Below are 21,047 nucleotides of genomic sequence, written 5' to 3' on the forward strand. Positions count from 1 at the left end.
TGCCCTGATGCTTGCTCCAGCCACACTCTCCATGGGGGTGGAGTCAGCAGGGCCAAGGGAGAGAGACAGAGTGTGAGTGGAGCGGGAGGTGGGGGGGGGGGGTGTCGCAGAGAGAGGGAGACACAGAATCTGAAGCAGACTCCAGGCTCTGAGCTGTCACCACAGAGCTTGATGCAGGGCTCAAATTCATGGATTGCGAGATCATGACCTGAGCTAAAGTCAGATGTTTAACCGACTGAGCCGCCCAGGTGCACTAAAACTTTTTGATGTTTAGATATATGGTATGTGAGCTTCCAAGTATATTCTGGGCCTGCACTTCCAAAGGTTCAGAGTGGTTATGTTGGTCAGGGGTGACCTTTGTTATATGCTGAGACTGTACGAGGCAAAAATCCATCTCTAGAGAGGAGCCTTCTGCTGCTTGCTCTGAAGTCAGGGTCTTTTGAGCAGATAAAACAATGGAGGCTGAGATAATCTATTTCAAGTTCATTTAGAATAAGGCCAAGGGTGAGTATGAGAGAGAGAGACAGAGAGAGAGAGAGAGAGAGAATGTGTGGGTGGATGTGTTGGTTGTATGTGGGGGTGTGCATGAGAGGACCATGCGTGTGTGTGGGGATGTGTGTGGGTGTGTGTCTGGGAGTGTGTGTGGATATGTCTGTACATGCATTAGGTTTAAGAATAGTAGAGGCTGACCTTTAGAAGCCCAAAGGAGTGAAGATTTTTATGGTGTCCTTAACTGTACAATTGAAAAATAAAATAATCTTAACCATCAAAATTAGACCCCCAAATTGGGATTTTCCATACCGATTATTTTCTCATCTTGCAGCTCAGGGAACTGTGGTTTAGAGATGTTAAATGACTTGTCCAAGGGCACAGGGTCAGGATTCAGTCCAAGCAGTGTGGCTCCAGAGCTCTAGAACCCAGTTCACTATCATGCATGGCCTCTTGGCCAGAACAGATCTCGGTGAGCTGGGGCCAGTGGGCCAGCTCCCCAAAAGATGGGGAATCTGGAAACCAGGCAGAGAGTACTATTAGGTAAGTGTTAAGAGCTGCTCAGAAATCAGGTTGTTAGGTCTTGGGTAAGGAGGCTCACTGCTCATCCTTGATCCCTTTGCTGGTGACAAAAAGAGGTCGAGTTCCACGACAGCACTGCTGGGGTGTATCTGTCGGCAAAACGGAAGAGTACTGCTTGGGACTGTTTCTGCAAAGTGGAAGCAGAGAAATGTCACCTCCTGGTGGTCATCTTTAGTAGTGGCAGCAGGAGGCATAGCAGCCTTAGCTTTGGGGTTGGTGGTTAAGGCAGGGAAACTTTCTTGTGTCCTCCATGGACAATCATTTCCAAGTGCTGCAAAAATCATTATTTCATATATTTTATCCGTTTGGGGGGTATTTATTTTAGCAGGATGGTAAAAATGGTTTCTGTTATTCCATCTTAGCTGGATTCCTATTGATTTCTTTTTTATGGTTATTTTTCTGTTCCGTGATATGGAAGCTATATAGTCTTTTAATAAAAATCATCTTTACATTTTTATAAATCATCTCTATGTTTACAACTTTATATGTAAGTGAACCATTATTCCTATAGTAACAATTTAAAAGATGAAATGATTACATCTTTCTCTCATCAGTAATGATAAGTCTAGCATAGTCTACCTCTCTGCTGTTCTAAATGTGTATGTATTCCAATAGCTACTTTTTTAAACAATTGCTTTAAGTTTGTTAAATTAATAATGCAAAACTAGACTTCGCTACAAATTTGTGACTTAATTGCTTACTACCATTTTTTAATTCAGTGTTTTCCTCATTTGTGAATTATTTACTTACATTGATTTCCCAATCAGCAGGATGCATGACTGGCTAATTTTTTTCAAGTGATGGGCTTGGGATCTTTCCATGTCTAAACATATCTTTATGTTCTCCTCATTCATCAACAATATTCAACCTGCTGCTGACTATGCCTCATTTTAAAATATGGCATTGTTTTCCATCACCAAAAAATGTTTTCTTGATTTGAAGTGCTCCCTTGTCATGACTGGCTGGTGCTTTCTGACAAATGGATATTAACAGAGATATTCTTAGCCTTCCTCCTGCTTCTTGCAGTAACTCTGCTTCATTGAGGAGCATGTCTTCCAGTTTGTCAGAACGGCCTCCTTCTTTTGAACTATTAAATCAATAGTTTTAAACTATTACCACATTATTTTTCTCCATGCTGATTCTTTAAATTTTTTTTTTCAACATTTATTTATTTTTGGGACAGAGAGAGACAGAGCATGAACGGGGGAGGGGCAGAGAGAGAGGGAGACACAGAATCGGAAACAGGCTCCAGGCTCTGAGCCATCAGCCCAGAGCCCGACGCGGGGCTCGAACTCACGGACCGCGAGATCGTGACCTGGCTGAAGTCGGACGCTTAACCGACTGCGCCACCCAGGCGCCCCTCTCCATGCTGATTCTTGATAGAGTGAGATCTCTATCAGATTAAGTGTGGTTCCTGTCAGAGATGTGTGGATCTGTGTCCAAAGGCCCAAAGGAAGAAAAAAGGAAAGATTTCTACTTTTCTAATGGTTACATTTTGCCAGATTATGGTTAGGTGGCAGCCGTGGCATCCACAATAACTTGGCTGAAAATTTCCTTTTGCATATTTATTAGGGTAGGCAGCATTACCTAGGGTCATGGCACCCCTCTCTGATGCTTGTCAGGATCCTGGTGCTCAAGCATCCCCCTTCTCACCTCCTCATTTAGACCTTGCAAACAGGGCTCCACAGTGTGAACCCTGGCACCCTGCTCACGCTCTGAGGTCAGGCCTGGAGCCCACCGCATTTCCCCAGTGTCCACGGTCTCCCCTCGCTGCTTTCATCCAGCTCCGGGTGGAAGCTGGCGCCCCCTGCCCGGCCTTTCCACTTCCTGTCCAGGCGATGCTCCTTTCATGCACAGGGAATTGTGGGTCGCTGGGCCCTAGGCCTTCTGTCCCCTGCTGGGCATACTCTGAAGAAATCCCTCAGCGTTTCTGGAGGGTGGAGGGCGTTCTGTTTCCATGTTTGTATGCCTCAGGTCTGCAGTGGACATTGAGGACGTGAGGAAGAGGAGCTCCCCTTGACAGCTTGCACCACCACTGTCAGCTGCAGCAAGCTCTATAAGATGATGTGGGCACACTGGCTGTGCTTCTTGGCCTGAGTGGTGCGCACAGCTGTGTGTCACATGGCATGCAGGTGGTCTCCTTGGGGACTTCAGGAGAGAAGACACTGATGGCCTTGGGGCAGGGCTGTGCTAGGTCCATAGGAATCCGTGGGAGCTTTGGGTATAAGAGGCAGCACTGGGGACACAGGCCCACCAGGAAGTAGCGGGCCTGGGAGTGACGATGGGGATGGGGAGATTTGCTCAGGACACTTGGTTAGTGGGAAGTGGTGGAAAGATTAAGGGCTTGCTTACCTAGAAGACCTCGGTTTGAATTTGGGCTTCACCACATACAAACCTGTGGCCCACGAAAACCTCATTTCAGAGCCGGCTCCTCATCTGTAAAGTAGGTAATAATAGGACCGCCCTTTGGGTTTTATGGGGTTTAAATGAGGTGCTACATGTGAGACACAATGCCTGACCTATATGTGTGTGGACCTTCAACAAATCCTGGGCTCCTTATGTGAGTAAAGAGGAGCAGGGATGGGGCGAATGGGCTCTTTCGTCTTCTTTCTCTTCCCTAGGATCTCTATTCCCCTTTCACCCTCTGGGTGACCTCTTAGCTCTCCCCAGCCCGCTGATTCTGGCCTGACACTTCTTTGCATTGCAGCCCATGAATCTGCAACCCATGGGGACCATCCACATGGTTTTGTATCCCTCTCCTGTACCCCAGCCCATCTAAACTGATCTTCCTCCACAAGCTGTTTGCAAATCCACATGGCCTTTCCCTTCTTAGAAGCCTACAGTATTTTACTATATTACCTCCCTCCCCAGCCAGAACTCAATTATTCACATGTGTGAGGAATGGTTTCAAAAATGGGAGTTTCCTGTGTGGCTGGATGTTTCTCTACATGGACCCCCTCTCTGGCTTCTACTCTCCTGAGAGCAGGGCAAGCTGGGTGGCCGACAGAGATGGGTCACACACTGGGAAGCCAAGCACGGTAGATTTACTAGGGTAATATCTGCAGGTGAGATAACAGCACATACATACAGAAATTCATGGGCAGAGATGCCACCCAGCACCACAAACACCAAAGCAGAGAGGGAGTGGGGGGCCTCAGGAAGTGGCTTTGGAAAGTTCTCTTGAAAATCCAAGGGCAGCTTTGGTGCTCAGAGATTCAAACAGAAAACTATACAAAACCAACCCATAAATATATATATATATATATATATATATATATTATATATGTGTGTATTATATATATATAAAATTGCAAAATAAAAGCCCAAGAAACTAATCATCAATCTGCACATCAGTGGCTCAAAAAGTGTTAGCGTAAAGGCAAAACCGTTTGTGGGAATGATGCATGATCCAGGGGGCTGGCATTTTCAGTAGCAGAAAGAGTATTTACATGGAACCCCTATTTGAGACTTCACAATACTAGGAAAAGCTAAACACAGACAATGCATGTACAAGGGAAGACGATTGTCAGACACAGACATTTCACTGAAACCATCCACGGCTTTAGAGAACACGGCACTCTCTACCTAGACCCCCGCACGCTCAGCCAGGTGAGCCCAGGCCCTGGACGCCCTCCCCACTTGAGTCTTCCTGGGAGAGGGATGAACACAGTGCTGGACTCGGCTGTAGCATAGATGGCAGGAATTTAAAGGTGGGCTGGACCACGGAGATCAAAGCAGGCCTGGCAGGCATGAGGTGGGGTTGAAAGGTGGGGGCAGAGGTCCCCAAAATACAGTCCCGTTTTATAAGAGCTTTGATGTATTTAAATGCGACCCCTCCATCCTTGGTCCAACCGTTGTCCTCCTTTGATTCACTTAAAAAGAGAAGATCTAAAGTTATACGAGATGATCTGCTGGAGACGAGAACAGTTTGGGGGGTTTTCTATAGTTCTCCCACCACCCCAAACCTCACAATGTTTTCTCTAAGCTACTTAGAGGTAGGGACTTGCCATATTGCAGACGGCCTCTTCCTGCCCCTTGGGAACCAGTGGGTGAGAAGAGAAGCTGCCCCATGGGGAAAGCTACTGAGGCTCGGCCTCCAGCCACACCTGTGTCCCCTGTGTCAGTGACTGTGACCAGTTCTCCTCCATCTTCAGGTCTAATTTCTCATAGCAATGACCCAACTTTTGGGGACACCTTGAAGGCAAATGGCACCAAACATCGATTTGGCAAAACCCAAGTACGAACCAATATGAACCATCATTTCCATATTTTTAAGAAAACCCTCAACTGGAGATTCTAATTGTTCCTAAAGAGAGTAACCTATCTATATAAAATGATGAAAGGAAATTTCTCCACTAAAGAAGGACACCCCACCTGAAATGCCCACGTTGATTCCTGGGTGAGGGTGGCTTCTCATTGAGAGGCTCAAGAGGGTTGGACGTGCCCTGGTGACAGGGCTCTACCTATGCTCTTTTATTTCTGGCAAAAAGTATGCCACATCCAAGTGGATAGGTTGGCTAGACAGGGCATTTGGCAATAATCACTCTACTGTGTCTGCTCTTTCATATTGTGGCACAAGTGGGATTGCAACAGAGAAATAACCAATGAGCATATTTCATCGGTCAGTTCAGGCCTCTGACTTTTCACATTGAATCATCCCTTTTGGAACAGATGGGGAACAGTTGTGGGGGTGCCCTGTGTTTTCTGTGGGAGTGGATTTACCTCCTCCCTAATTTCTTCTGAGACTCTTTGAATGTTATTGTCTTTGAGAGTTTGCTTAGACTCAAGTGGTGAGAGAAAATACAAGACCTGTTTTCCTCTAAGCTCAGAGAGTCAACTGTACCAACCAATTCAAGGGCTTATGCTGACCTGTGTAAGGAAAACGAGTAAGGACTGTATGTTTTCTTATTTGTTCAACAAAAACTGAATACTCTTGGCCTGGAACTAGAACATATAAAATACACTTGTGCAAAAGATGGCCTACAGGCCAATGGGAGACTATGTGTATATCCACCCCCATGGATACCTCCATGGAAAATTCCAAATTTCTTTTTGATCTTTTCAGCTTTCAGAAGTAAATCGTGGTGTTGGGTGAATGGTTCTTTCGAATCCATGGTAACCAGAGAAGTGGACTTACAGTGCTTCTCCACATGTTGACAAGAGTGATAGCCCTGTTATAATGGTGCCGAATGACTTCTGAATGACTGCCTTGCCACATTCAGGAGTGACAGTGCATTAGACACTGGGAGCAGGATTCAAGGCTCAGTATACATAAATCCATAGTATGAGAGCAATGTTTTTAGTGGGGCTCTTACTAGACCAGGGTGCTCATCCAAATCCCTGCAAGTCCCTTAAGAAGAACTTCTCTGTCTGCAGAGGAAGAACCCTATTTTCATTACAGCACTGTTGAGGGAGGCTATTTTTAATCTGTGTGTAACCTGGACAAAGTCAGATAGTTGGGTCACTACAGGCCAGGAGGCCCTTATGGAGCACAGATCTGGGCTGGAGGCTTGCCTCTTAGCAGAGCGTTTTGCAAAGTTTGAGAAAGGCCACACTGTGTGGACAGTTTTCCCACATCACTGCTGGGTGCCAGCCATCAGCGCACAGAGAGTCACTGGAGCCAATTTGTCTCTCTGTAACTGTCTCCTGCCTCCCGACCTCACTCCAGTCTGTCTTCCCATGGGAACAGCCTCAAAACCTCCCCGCTGCCCAGCTCAGCCATCCATAACACTGCAGACTGGCTCGTGTTTTCTCATCCCTTTCTGTGGCAGATTCATGCCCAGTGGCTTTACTAGAAATGAACCTACCGCCTACCCATTCTGAGCTCCCCATAGATGCATTTTCTCCAGAAGGATACTGGTAAAAGTTTTCAGCCAACTTTTATCCAAATCCAAAGAAAATGGCCTCTCCTCTAAAAACCTCTGGTTTTTTTTGGATTGCATGTCCCCTGCAATAGCACCCAGTGCACCACCTTAAGCCTAGAGCTAAGGGCCCCACCTCCTGTGCATACAAGGGAGGAAGAAATTGGCAGAATGACTCAAAAGCTCTTGTAGCAATTCTGCACTAAGGCAAAATAGACCTGCAAACTGCACCAAGGATTAGCTCTTTGAATATTTCCCTCTCCTTGTTGAAAATCTCTAAGATGCTTTATCCAAAGAATTTTAGGGAGGTAAAATTCTGTGCCAGAAGCATGCTATATGCTATAAAGGAAAATGTAGGTAAGGCAGGCCACCAAGAACGTTTCAGTGCTGACATTTCAGAAAGGCCTCATTTTAAGATCTCCTGTGCCTTCACTGCTCTCCTCCTCTCCGGGCCATTCTCCACCCAGCCGCCAAAGAGATTTTTGTAAAATTCAAGCTTGATTATGACATCCTGACTGTAAGCCATCAGCAACTCCAAACACCCTACATGATAAAATCTAGTTGCACATTTTCTACAGGTTTCTCTCTGATCCAGCCCTTCCCACCTATAAAACAAAGCCTCCCACCCCCTCACACTTTATGCTCTGGCATTACTATATCACTCAGTGGACCTGTCATGGAGCCTTGCACTTCCATGCCTTTGCACATGCTTTTTCCTCATCAGGAATATTCCAACAACCCTTTTGTCTTCCTGGAGAATTCCTCTTTGTCTGAAAACCTAACTTAATCATCACATCTTTCAGGAAAGTTTCTCTGGTCCAGAAGATAGTAAATCATTACTTCCTTATGCCATCTCTGCCCTCTTGCCCTTTTGGTAACTTGTCTACATGCCTCCTACACTTAAAAACTTCCTGTGGGCAGGGACTATGTTTTGCTTTCAGGTCTGCTGTTTTGTTTGAATGTATGAGGAATGAGAAAATGGATAAATGTAAGGTGGACCCATGGCATAAATTCCAAGGATGATGCTCCAGCAAGGCTCTGGCATTTTCACCTATGAGGCCTCATTGTTGTAAAGGGAATAAAGAGGATTTGTTGAATGCAGAGTCAAATCAACATCATCTCTGAGCTACAACCACTTGAACACAAAAAGCTGTGTCAACGGTTATGTCATCTCCACTCCTAACATTGTTTCCTGCTGATTATTCTAGCTACAATGATTATTTCCTTTTAATGACAGCATAATGCCTGATGCTTAGTGGGTGCTCAACAAAGATGGTGAGGGATAAATGAATGAATGTGAAATCTATTTTTTTAAAGAAGGCATCAGAGGATTGGTTTTTGAAGGCATTTCCCACATCACAGACTTTTTCTGAGGCATACATGCCCTTGACCATTGGCTTGCCCATCACAAGATCCAATCAGAAAGTAGAATGAAGTAGAGGGTGGGGGAGCAGTTAGGAATCTGACTAGAGAGATGCAGCACTGGGTTCTCCTTAGTCAGGTGTCAGTTTCCTTCCTTCTTAAGAAATAGCCCAACTATACTCCGGCCCAACCAGACGGCTCCTGCCTCTCCTTTGTTGGAGGTCCACATTGGCCTCACCACAATCCACGTTTATTGGGAACTTAACGTGTATTGATGAGGGAGAACACGGGTAGTTTTCTGCTTTCATGTCAACTGCTGACATTACACAGTGGAGACCAGTCACAGAAATGGGTCCTGGACTAAAACAACCATCCTTGGGGATTCAAGTTTTCTAATCATCATCAACTGTTAAGAACAAGGCTCTGGACTCAGACTGAGCTGGGCTCAAATCCAGGCTCTGATCTTTCTAGCCACATCACCTGAGCAAGTCAATTGTCCTTCTGGGGCTCAGTTTCCTTAATCATAAAATGGGAATACCTCACCCACATCACAGGATTATTGTGACGGTCAAAGGGTGCAACGAATGTAAAGGCTGCACAGTGTCTATACATAGAAAGTAAGTGCCCCAAAGTGGAAAACGATGATTAAGAACTTTCAAAAGTACTTTCACAATCATCAGGACAAAAAGGAAAAATACTCTTTGAAGACACTGTGCTATAAAGAGAATGGATTGTCTATTTTTTAGGAGCCAACAACGCTTATTACTCGATGTCCCATGGAAGGATATGAAAAGGTAGTGCTGGCATTTACAACGAAAGCCATAGCTCTTACTAGGCCCCAGGATGGACAGATAGTGACAGGGTGAGGACACTCAAGCTGATTTCTCTCCTAGATGATTCAAGAGACTTAATCTTGAAGGGCTCATCTCACTCTCCTCTGCTGGACCCAGAGTGACTGAGTCGGAACCCAAAGGAGCCAAGGGTAAGATGCCAGTTCCAGTGTGTGAGCCAGGTTCCAGGTTTGCGGGGAAGTCAGGGGACACCTGACTGCCAGGTAGGAGTGAAACAGGTAGAGCCACATTGCTCCGTGTGTCATGCAAAGCTAGAAAGGCATAGCATTTCCTGTGTTGTTTTGATCCTCCTTGTACAACCCAAAGCCAAAGGAGGATCTAAATTTCCCCAAATTTCTGCCCTGAGCATGAGACAACTTTTCTCTAAGCTAAATTTGGTTTTAGTTTTGAAGCGCCTGAGATGAACGATTCAAATGGGCCGAGTTCCTGGCTTATTATATTGATTAAACTACTCGAATCCTGTGGCTGACTTGGCTTGCCCTCACGTCTGCCCGCTCTTACAATTCTTCATCCATCCGTCATTCAGGAGGTTCCATGAAGAAAGCTCAGGGTTAGTGGTTGGGGAAGCATGAGCTAAGCCATCAGCCCTTGGGAACAAAGATTAACTTCTGGTGGAGGGAACAGGTCAATTTGTCTGGTTACTGTGAGCAGCAGAGCAAGGACCCTGTGGGAAAGAGAGATTTCTAAACTGTGACAGCTCCATCAGCAGGAGATTGGATTCCCGCAAGGAAAAGGACCTTTCTCAGGGGAAGCCTCGACCTGTCTGATTTGGTCTGAGGCTGTGCGAGCTTGCAGCCCACTCTGGCCTTCTGCCCTGGGCTCAGATTGGTGGGCAGCAACCTCACAAAGGCGGCCCACAACTAGGCAGTGTTATATAGTGGAAAAAGCACTGGACTAGGGGCCAGGAGACCCGAATTCTAGTGCTGGCTCTGCCACTAACTAGCTGTGTGACCTTGGGAAAGTCACCTGATTTCTCTGGGGCAATTGTAAAATGAGGGGTTTGTTGGGTGATCTCTAAGTTCCCCCTCAGAGTGTGGTCCAGGGTCCTATTCTATCCTTTGTTGGCCCTGTGCTTCTAGGGACAGAGTTGGGAGAAGGGAAGGGGTGGAGAGAGAGGGTGCAGATGAGAATGCTACCAATCAGGACTCCACTTTCTCCTTCTTTTTGCTCTTTTTCAGGAAGGACGGGGTTCGGAATTTCTTCTTCTTTTTGGAGGGAGACTTGGAAGGTGAGCCCTCTGGGGACATGGGGCCGCTGGTGACCGACTCAGTTTTGTCCTTAGAGGTATCAACATCTGTGTCAGCATTGGTGGTCATCTGGCTCAAGCCCTTGCTGAGAATTTCCTCTGCGGTCTGTTCTTCCTCCTTCCCGTTGACCACCACTCCTTCTGGCTGCGTTGTTTCAGGCTCTGTGGTGGCTTTGCTTGTTTCTGTCTTAGCACCTTCTAGAAAAAGATCAAAAGACATGACCCATAAGATTTCAATTTCAGGTGACGGTTTCTACCTGGGGTTAACAGAACCACTTCTAAATAATTCTGTAAAATAAATCTAGAGCAACAGGAGAGACAGGCTGGCATTGTAGGGGGTTGGCAGGTCTGTTACTCTGGGCTATTGTCTACAAATGTAAATAAGGTAATGATGTCCAAATGTGGCAGGGGGCCCAGCGAGGACCAAGTTGAGAACTTTTCTAGGCACAAAATGAAGAGACAGACTCAGGCTATAGGAAAGGGGAGATCAGTGACACTCACGACTCAGAAGGGGAAGCTAAGAATTGTAACTATTTCAGTCTCACCAGTGAAAATATGGAAATTACATTTTTTAAATTTTTATTTAAATTCCAATTAGTTAACATGGAAATTACATGTTTTTATAGCCATTTCCTTTTCTGTACCCCAGAAGAACTTTGGGAAAAATGGAGAATATCTTCCCAGGAGGCACAGAGGGGAAGGCAGAGGGAGAATGGAATCCCTGAGGGACATGGACCCTGTATTTCCAAGATAAAAGGATTAACCGAAGGGGAAGATGAAGGGGAAGATGCATGGTCGGCTCATTCTAGCGGCCACCTGGAGGGAACGTGTTTAGATTGCCGCCATGTTTAAGGCCAGAGCTGCTCAGATCCCAGAAAATAAGCCCCTCAGCTCACCTGCCTCCCTTTCTCCTCCCCACCCCCCATCCCATTTCCACTCAAGCTTTGGAATGCCCAGATGGGGAGGGAGGAGGGGAAATTATAAAACCACAGACTTTGAAAAGTAGAAAGGAATTTAAAGATCATCTAACTCAGCTCCTCCCCATCTTACAGAAATGAAAACTGAGTAAAGTAGTAAAAGTGGGCAGACCTCAGTCTCCTGACATCCGTTCTTGTGTTCTTTTCACTATGTGAAACTAAGAGGAGTGTATGAGTGATAAGCATGTGTGTGTGTGTGTGTGTGTGTGTGTGTTTGTAAGTGTGTAAATGTGTGGTGAGCTGTATATGTGTGTGTGAGTTGAGTTTGAGTATATGTGTGTGTTTGTGAATGAGTGTGTGGGTGTGGTGTGTGAGTGTTGGTGTCAGTGAGTGAACTGTGTGAGTTGTGTGAGTGTGGGTGTGTGAGATCTCACAATGGGCATGCTCAACTCTGGGAATGTGAGTAATGGGTGAGGTATAACTGGTATGACTTACAGAAGAAATAGGTGAGGATAGAAGTTTCATGAAAAGACAAGGGTTTTTGACAGGGGTAAAGACTGGAGAAATGTATGGTTGCATGGAAGATGGGACAGATGAGTGTAAATTTGGGGACAGTCAGAAAGGGTTAGTTTGACTATGGGCAGACTCTTATAATGAGATCTTTTATAACTTCTGAAATTCTCTGGCCAAGTCAACATCCTCTTCCAGATGACTTCTAAGGACTGTCTTTCTCTTAGTATCCAACACCTTGGCCTCCTATCCTTCTACTATCTGTGGCCCATGTCCTGTCATCATCCAGCTACTAAATTCTCTAATTCCCTTTACTTCAATGGTCCTCACTCCCCTCCCCTTGCACCATGTGTTCCCATCATCATCACCTGGCAATAGACTTGAAACTTGCCTAGACACAACCTTCTTTCTGTCCACTTTCCTCTCCTCACTTCACCTGCTAGTTGGCCTCATAAACCCTCTTGTCTGGCTAAAGCCTCCCTTGACGTTTGGCAATGATCTTGTCCTTTTCTAAACCTATTGCCAATATATCCATTTTACACTTGCATATGTCATTTACCTTTTTTTAAGAAGACACAGTTGGGCATGGTCCCCTCCCAAAATGAATCTGGCTGGCTCTGTGGCTCACAGTGACCAACAGAATGATGAGGAAGTGCCACTGAGCCAGCTACAGGCTGAAGACTTAAGAAGGCCTAGAAGTTCTTGCTTTTAGATTTTGGGAAGCCCTGAGCCACTATGTAATAAAGTCTGACTACTATAATGGAAACACACATGGAGAGGCCACATGGAAAGGCCCTACAACCACATGGAGACAGAGACACAGAGAGAGAAAGAGAGAAACAGAAAGAGAGAGAGACAGAAGACCAGCCATCCCAGTATCCCCAGCTGAACCCAGTCTTCCAGCTATTGACAAGAGTGCACCATCTTGGAAATTGTAGTTTAATCAAGCTCCCAGATGACTGCAGACCCAGTGAACATGAATGGAGCAGAACCATCCAGGTGAGTCTAGTCAACACACAGAACAACTAATTTCTATAAAACCAGCTCTTATTATGCATCATGATTTAATAATTATCTATTGCTGTATAACACCCCCCCCTTCCCCGCCCCATCCCAACTTAGTGGCTTAAAACAGCAAGCCTGTATTTTCTCCCACAATCCTGGGAACATAGTACATAATGAGAACTCATTCACGTAAGCACATCATAAGGCCCTTTGGTATTCATTTGCAAATTTTATCCCAATAACAACACTATGAGTCAGGAAGGGCAAGATTCGTGTTAGGCACACTCCCCGCCCCCCCCCCCCCCAAATTCTGCAGGGTTTTTTTGTTTTTTTTTTTTTTAATTTTTTTTTTCAACGTTTATTTATTTTTTGGGACAGAGAGAGACAGAGCATGAACGGGGGAGGGGCAGAGAGAGAGAGAGAGACACAGAATCGGAAACAGGCTCCAGGCTCTGAGCCATCAGCCCAGAGCCTCACGCGGGGCTCAAACTCACGGACCGCGAGATCGTGACCTGGCTGAAGTCGGACGCTTAACCGACTGCGCCACCCAGGCGCCCCTCTGCAGGGTTTTTAAGTAACTTATTTAGATGGTGAAATCAGTAAGTGATGGTGTTGAATACAGGGCTATTTCTTGGCAGGCACAGCCAGTGCTTCCTGCAAGTTTACTGGGGGATGGAGTCAGTAGGGACAGGGACAGTCAGGAGCCAGTCAAAGAGAAGGCAATGACAGAGATGACCAGTGTGGAGGAAGAGGGTTTGCAAGAGTCTCCTTCAGGGAAGCCAATGGGGTAGGAAACAGATGAGGAGGGACACCAAGGTGACTCAGCACCAGAGCATTTGAGAGCATGGTGATGCATGATGACAAATGGAGAAAAGCCAGCCCTGATCCAATGGATGAGCTAAATGTGAAAGTGCACACGTAGAGGGGAGGGTCAGCCCTGTCTGCCCAGGGGAGCCAGGCAAGCTATCGGGCCACCTGGCCATGTCCACCCAGCCCTGCTTCACATCGGTCACTTGAGGCAGCTACAACTCTGGCCTCGTCATGCAGAGTTGGCTCTGTCTGTGCTACAGGAAGAGTCTTCAGGGAAGACCTTGACTTTTCTGACAATTCAACCAGGGTATGCCTCTCTGTGAGGGCTCAAATTTGGACCAGAGAGGGCAGGAATCGTGCTACCAGTGGGAATGATGTCAGGGGTGGGTAAGCAGTTATCCCACCTGTCATACACCTCTCCTCCCGCCCTCCGTCCCCCTGAACAGCAGAGATTGCTCCAAGGAGCTCCCAGGAGCTGAAATGGAATTACTAGCCTTTGTCCCACTGCTTCCATAAGCCTCCTCTCCAGCTTGGATTTCCCTCCTGCAGTTGGTGCACATGCCCCAAGGGATGACGAAGACATGGTCATTCAGGTCAGGTGCTCTAAACATCTCCATAAGGCAGTTGGTCCCAAGGCCATTCAGGCTCTGGGCCACAACCCTAGAAGAGGTCATGAGCTCCTTGGAGGGGCCATGTATTAGGAACAGGGATGCAGATGTGCTCCTGACGGCATAAGCATTCCCTCAAAGGGAGTGCCCAGGAGCCAGCCCCACTGTCCTTTCAGTATGCAGGCTTGTTGCTTCTGGGTGGTATGCCCTGTGTGAGTACAAGTGTGTGTTTGTGCATGAGTGCATCCTGTGTGTGTATATCCTAGAGCGAGGCCCAGCCCATGCATAGCACATATGGAGTTGGCCTTGAATTTTGTAGCCAGGATCCTCCTGAAGGCAGAGTTGCCATAGAAAAAGATGGGGAGAAACACATTTCTTTTGAAAAAGTCCTCCCTCCCCCACTGCAAGTGTTGGAGTGAGTTAGTAAATGGCCTCTCTATACTTACTACAGAGACAAGTATTCAGAATCGGAGGAAAGTCCTTTGATGAAGGCACAAATGGGAAGAGAAAGGAAGACATTGTGGAGACAGGTTGACAACACCATGATGAGACACAATGAACACAAACAGGCAGGGGACATCCACTTGGAGCTCTGGCCACAAGCAGATGGGTTTCCTCTGGCAATGCTGGGACTGCACTCAAGGCAGCAATTCACCTCTGGAGGAAGCTCAGGGCTTAGGGGATTCTAGCAGCATCCACACATGTGGTCATTCGACCCAGGAGGGAGAAGATCTTATCAGTCCACCAAGCCCGGCTTGGCGGTACAGCCTTCCCCGGTGAGGGCTCAAGGGACCCAGGGGAGGAGTGTTCATGCCTCAGAGTGATTCCAGAAGCTCATTAAGGACACTTTTCTGATCTAGGTGGTATAGACTATAATAATATCATTATCTACCATATGTATATTATTAATCATTATCACAATTAGATCTTACATTTAAACGTTCTTATTCTTTCAAAGTATACTCTCTTCCATCGACAACTTCCCTTATATGTATAAGAACCTTTAAAAGGGAAAATATTAGTAGTCTCATTTGACAGATAAGGAAACTGAGGCCCAGAGATTATCTGATTTTCTAAAATTAGCAGTTATTATTAGTTAGTGGTTGAGTTGGGCCTAGACATTAATTGTCTAAACTAGTATCTAATTAAGTGTTTCTCAGCCTGGGCTACACATTAGGTTTATCTGGAGAGATCTTAAAACTCCAGTGCACTCTTCTCTAACCTACCCCTAGCCCATTTAGCTGAGAACTACTGGGAGTGCTGTGGTGGGAACCCAGGCCGACGTCAGGATTTTCAAAGTTCCCCATGTAATTCCAGTGTTGAGATTCCAAAGGTTGAGAATGACATCATCAGCTTTACCCGGGAGCTTGTTGGAAATATACGGTCTTGGGTCCCACCCTAGACCTACTGCAACAGAGTCTTCATTTTAACAAGATCCTGATGATCCCTACGCACATTAAAGTTTGAGCACTGGGCTGGTGCATCTAGAAAGACCCATCAGCCAGTCTGAGTTAGTGGTGAAAAGGCTGTGGGCCAATCATTAACTCACTCATCACTGCTCAGACAGGCACTTAAATTGTAAGCTGTGTTATCACAGGTTGTGAATGAAACAAGGTTACATTTGGTAATCCCTATTTCAGATTCCCTAGAAATGGCAGATCAGAAAGCTTTTGGGGTAGCTTTTCAACACCTGTTTAAAGGCAGGGTCCCTGCAGTGTGCACCCCTGCCCTGCCTTTCACACAGACCCCTTTCCGGGCTGTGGACATGCCTTCTCCCTCCCAGCTGCACATTGCACTCACCGTCTAAAGACTTGGAGGGAGAGACCAGGGGGCTCTTCGTCTCTGACTTTGCTGGACTCTGTGCTGGAGAAGCAGGTGCAGACCTTACAGGGGAGCCAGGCTCCTCTGCAGTGGTTTCTTTCTCTCCTGAAAATACAGGAAACCACCTCAGGTTAGGGATCAAACAGAGGAGAGGTGGGCAGAGAGAAAACATATACAAAAATGTTTTCTTCTAGCTGGTCCTCATTTCTCCGGGCTGAAGTTAGCTCCTTCCCCCAACCTTTTTAAAATCTCTGCTACATTCTGGGGGAGGCAAATGGGAGGAGTCAGACTCCTGTCTTGTTTCCTCCACCCAAGCGCATCTGCCAGTGGAACGCTAGCCCTGATGTGGACCTCAAGGCTGCAGGCTTCCTGCCTGTGATTTGTTTACATGTAGCTTATGTATCATTTATCTAATTTTCATGTTCAACCCAAATAACCCCTAGGGATGTAAAGCACCACGTTTTCTATCTACTTTTTCAATTGTCATATTAGAATTCCAAGCAAGCTAGCAAGGGTTTTTCTAGTGTGTGCTTTGTGCCCAGGAGGATGACTGACTCTGGGTGGGGAGGGGGTTGTGGAAGAAGACTCTGCCCTGAGGGAATAAAAGCCTCGCCTGGTGGGCTAAACCAGGAGCTGAATTCTTCTGTGTCTCAGACCCCAAGTGCTCTTGAAACAAAGAGAAGGGATAGCTCAAAGTGGGGGGGGGGGGCGGTGGAGAGGGACAGAGAGGGCTTTTTAGCTGGAGAGGGGCTGGAGATGGAAGTCCGGATCAGGCTAGCTGAGAGGGGAAACTGTGCCAGGAAGGGACAAAGGCATGAGTGAGAGCCCACAGGCTATCATGAATGTGAATATTTGGGAGTCAACATGGAGAAATGAGCTTGACTGAAGATTCTGAAATAAAGAAGGAATAATAATTTTATAGATTAATAAATATCACTGTTATAATTACCTTATCATACCTAATGTTTATCTGACCTAAACCATACTTACAGGCACTGTTCTTTTTTTTTTTTAAGAAATCAGCAATGTTCTTTTTCTTTTTAAAATATTTATTGATTTTTGAGAGAGAGAGAGAGCATGCGCACAAGCAGGGGAGGGGCAGAGAGAGAGAAGGAGGGAGGGAGGGAGGGAGAGGGAGACACAGAATCCGAAGCAGGCTCCAGGCTGAGCTGTCAGCACCAAGCCTGACGCAGGGCTCATTGGGAGAGGGAAACAGAATCTGAAGCTGTCCATGCAGGGCTGGATGTGGGGCTGGACGAGGAGCTTGACGGGGGGTTCAATGGGGGGGGTCGGACGGGGGGCTTGAACCCACGAGCCATGAGATCATGACTTGAGCTGAAGTCTGACACTTAACCAACTGAGCCACCCAGGCGCCCCTTAAAGGCACTGTTCTAAGTACTGTGCAAGGATTAACTCCTTTATACCCAGGTGAGAGGCTCAGACAAGGTTGTGGCAACACTGTGTCGCCGTCACCATTAGGCGCTGAGCAATGAGGACCATTCTGTAATTAATAGCATTATGCTGGTTTATGGGGCAGGAAGGGCAAACTGAGGATACGAGAGAGGAGGGAGAGAAGCAAGTGAAGATTGAGAGAGCAAATGAAGGCTAGCTGGAGCCCCGCGGGCCCTGACAAGCAGAGGCATGGGTCACAGGGGTACTGGTGGGAGTGAATGGCTGGTGGCTCTGCTGCCTCTCTGGGTGCCCCCAGCTCTCCCTCCACCCTGGGAGATCCTGAAGCACTAGGGAGCCAGGGTTATTTACCGTCAAGTTCTAGTTTCTTCCTCTCCACCTCCTTCTTGTACTCCTCCAGCTCCTGGTCAGTGAGTTGGCTGAAGGGGTTGGGCACAGTCTCCTCTGAGTCGTCTTTGGTATCCGCATCGCCCTTGGACATCAGCTGGCTCTCTGTAGACTGAAAGTTAACCACAGAGTGTGTGTTGCTCTCTGAATGCCGTGGTTGGGGCCCAGGCCCGAGCTTCCTTTCAGACTCATGTGGCTGCCAGCGGTCTTGCTAGGGGCAGCGTGGCATGCAGCTCCTTGGAAACAGCTCGGGGCCTCTGGGTAGGGGTTGTTCATTCCTCCCCACGGCTATCTCACCCCCAAACCTGGGTTCTTTGCAACTACCTGGGTAAATGCAGGGAGTCCACCCTCTGCCCTAGAAATAAAATCAAAGGATGCTCCCAAGCAGAAGGAAGACACACGTTTATTGCAATCCCTCCTGTGGATGCTTGCAAGCCATCACTATGCAAATACAGTTGGCAGCCCAAAGTCAGTTAGCCAAAAGCCGGCAAGCAAAGCGTTGGCTCAAGCCAGCTTCATGCCAGCCATTCCCCACTACACCCTCCTCCCACCCCCCGACAGCAGCACAAGCCACAGCACACAGCAGTAAGTCAAATGCAAAACACACAATGGCTTCAGCGTTCTCAGTCCAAACAGTTAGTCCTGTTTTGCACACAGTCATAAATTACAAGGAGGCCAAGGTCCTGAATCTCAGATCTTCAACCTGCCTGTACTGCAGGTCCCTGGGGGACAGTGGCAACAATTCCTGGGGGGCTCATTGGCTGGACCTTGTGTGAGCTTCAGGAATCCTTTGACCTCTCTAGCCCATGACAAAGTCTAAAATTCAGACCCCATAGCCCTTTCTCCTAATTTGGCATCTTCATTGTGACCTTTGAGAATGCAGTGCTTGGAAGCTGAGGAGGAGTCAAAGAGTGTGAAACTCGGGAGGTGAGCCCACAACAGCTGGGCCACACCACACACTCCAGGCCACCTTCCCTGGCCTACCAGGTCCTCTGACAATGGGCCTTGGGCATCTTCCAAAAGAGAAGCAGCATTGGCTTATCTTAAGGAATCACAGAGTTCAAGAGAGAATCCAAGACCAGGATCCCCAAAAAAAGAGGGATTCCAAGAACATGGTGTAAATGGCAGAGTTTTTAACAGTTTTGCTCACTGTACCGAACTATGACCACCACCACGCCAGAATTATAGGGTGTTTCTATCCTTGCTCCTGTGGCACATTGGGTGTTCCTCATCCTGGCTAGTGGAGGTGGGTGACCACGCTGTTGCAATGACATAACCTTCACGCCTCCTGGCATGGGCACCCACCTTGTGGGTTGCAGCCTGATCTAAACTATCTCAATTTACACTGCAGAGGGGAACAGTTCCTGTATTTTCCCCCTTCTTACCACTAAGGAATATGCCATGCCCACTGCTACCTTGCAATGAGTAACAATGATTTTCAACACAAGCCAGAATTATGATCTTCACCCTTTTTGCTAAGCACTAGTAAAACACTGTCCTATCTCAGGCATGGAAACAACTTTATACTTTCTAACTCTATGTGGGTTTGTGTGGGCAACTAACTGCCCCTAACTGAGCACCAGTCCTTATATACATGCCTTCCCTCTGTGAGCACATGAGCATCTTCCCAGCGCTAAGGCCTGATGATGCCATATCCACGCACAGAGGCCAGAAACGCTCAGGGCAGGCGGGCCTGGAGCAGCTGGGAGTCACCAGCCACACTCCTGTGATGCCCACTTGCAGGATACCAATAGAGGGCAGAGTGGAGTTCCATGGGTAAGGCATGGAAGTTAGCATCCCTCCTGGGGCAGGCCAGGCTCCCCTGCCCAGTACCCAGAGAGAGCAATTAGACACTGTCCCTGGTCCTCACAGCATCCGTCTTGCAGCAAGAGCACCAGCGCCCCGAATCATGGGGGAAGGTGGGCATGAGGACTCAGGGGTCCTGCTGCCCAGCCCCAGGCACTGAAGACCCAGAAGGCAAACACGTTTCCCCTTCAGACAGGGGCAGCCTCTGCTGTACCGGGCTTCGACTCTTCTCAGCGATGACGCTCGCCAGCAGCTGGGATTGAGGCCCCGCCGACTTCACATCTTGTCGGTTTTGTTCTCGAATCTGTGTGGCAAGGGAAGGGGAGAGTGAGCTTGCTGTTCAGTGTCACAGTGTGGAGTTTGGGAGGGAGCATTTGGAAGGCATACTGGTGTCCAGCGTGTTCCGTGACTAGGGTCTACAAAGGTCCTTCCAGTGGGGTGGGGGCCTGTCTCCTCTAAGTGTGTGCCTTGAAGAGACAGTCTCCATGTCTGCTTCAGGGTGAATGAGTAGTTTATGTAAAATACCAGATTCTCATGCACTCTGAGGAGGTCATTTTAAGAGGTGAACAAGGCATAGTAGCTCCTTGAAGGAGGTCCTCATGTTTTATCGAAGCCCCTGAGAAATTTCTTTAATATAACAGATTCCCGGGGCCACCCCACAACCACTGAATCTGAATCTGTCTGTGGGGAGGAACAGGGGATTGGCCGTGGACTCTGCATTTTAAACAAGCACTGCAGAGGGTCCTTGAACCACACATTAAATCACCATTCTGTGATTTTACCTTTTGGGGGTGGTCTACTACAACTTAAGTTCTTAAAGTAACATGAGAAATATGAGTGAGTGAACTATAAAGCAAAGGTCGAGAAATAAACAGAAAAGATTTTGAAATTTTAAAAATGAGCCAAAAGAAAAATAGCATAAAATTCATAAAAACTCAATTTGTGGGCAGGTTTCTTAGACATATCTAATGTCTCAAGCAAGTATCTGTGTCTGAGGGTTATTTAGGACCACATAAGTACAGGAGTGAGCACAGCGCTAGAGTATGGCCAATGAATAGTAGCTTCTTCCCCACAAGAGGCATCTGGGGTGTTAAGACAGGTGCACCCTGGGAACTCATCTCACGTTTGTGAGACCTGAGACTGCTCCCTGCTTGTGGGAGAAGCGATGGCAAGGCAAGCAGCTCCCACCTTACCTTGTTCCGCATGTCCAGCACTTCTTGGGGGTCGGTATAGAGAGGCACAAATTGGTTTGGGTTTTCGATCCGTATTGGCATGCCACTGCTGGATTTCTCCACTTCATCAGCCTTCATCCACTGAACACACACAGGGCCAGGTGGGTAAGGCAAAGGAATAAAGTCACCATGTCCTCCCCCATGGCCCAC

The 21,047-nt window shown here is 47.3% G+C and overlaps 1 protein-coding gene across 4 annotated transcripts in view; it reads right to left on the reverse strand.

The window, feature by feature from the left end:
* Positions 1-8,215: 8,215 nt before the first annotated feature.
* Positions 8,216-21,047, reverse strand: part of ADD2 (adducin 2) — a 101,271-nt gene continuing 88,439 nt past the window's right edge. For 2 of the 4 annotated variants that reach the window (XM_030310787.1, XM_030310786.1), the window contains exons 12-16: positions 20,859-20,978; positions 19,880-19,969; positions 17,824-17,971; positions 16,042-16,167; positions 8,216-10,589 (exon numbers count right to left, since the gene is read on the reverse strand). In XM_030310787.1, coding sequence (XP_030166647.1) covers positions 10,285-10,589; positions 16,042-16,167; positions 17,824-17,971; positions 19,880-19,969; positions 20,859-20,978 — 789 coding nt within the window. In that variant the 3' untranslated portion in view covers positions 8,216-10,284. The remainder of the gene's footprint in view (positions 10,590-16,041; positions 16,168-17,823; positions 17,972-19,879; positions 19,970-20,858; positions 20,979-21,047) is intronic. The other 2 variants (XM_030310789.1, XM_030310790.1) reach the window with 2 other exon arrangements.

Source organism: Lynx canadensis, chromosome A3, assembly GCF_007474595.2.
Source record: "Lynx canadensis isolate LIC74 chromosome A3, mLynCan4.pri.v2, whole genome shotgun sequence".
Taxonomy (NCBI): domain Eukaryota; kingdom Metazoa; phylum Chordata; class Mammalia; order Carnivora; family Felidae; genus Lynx; species Lynx canadensis.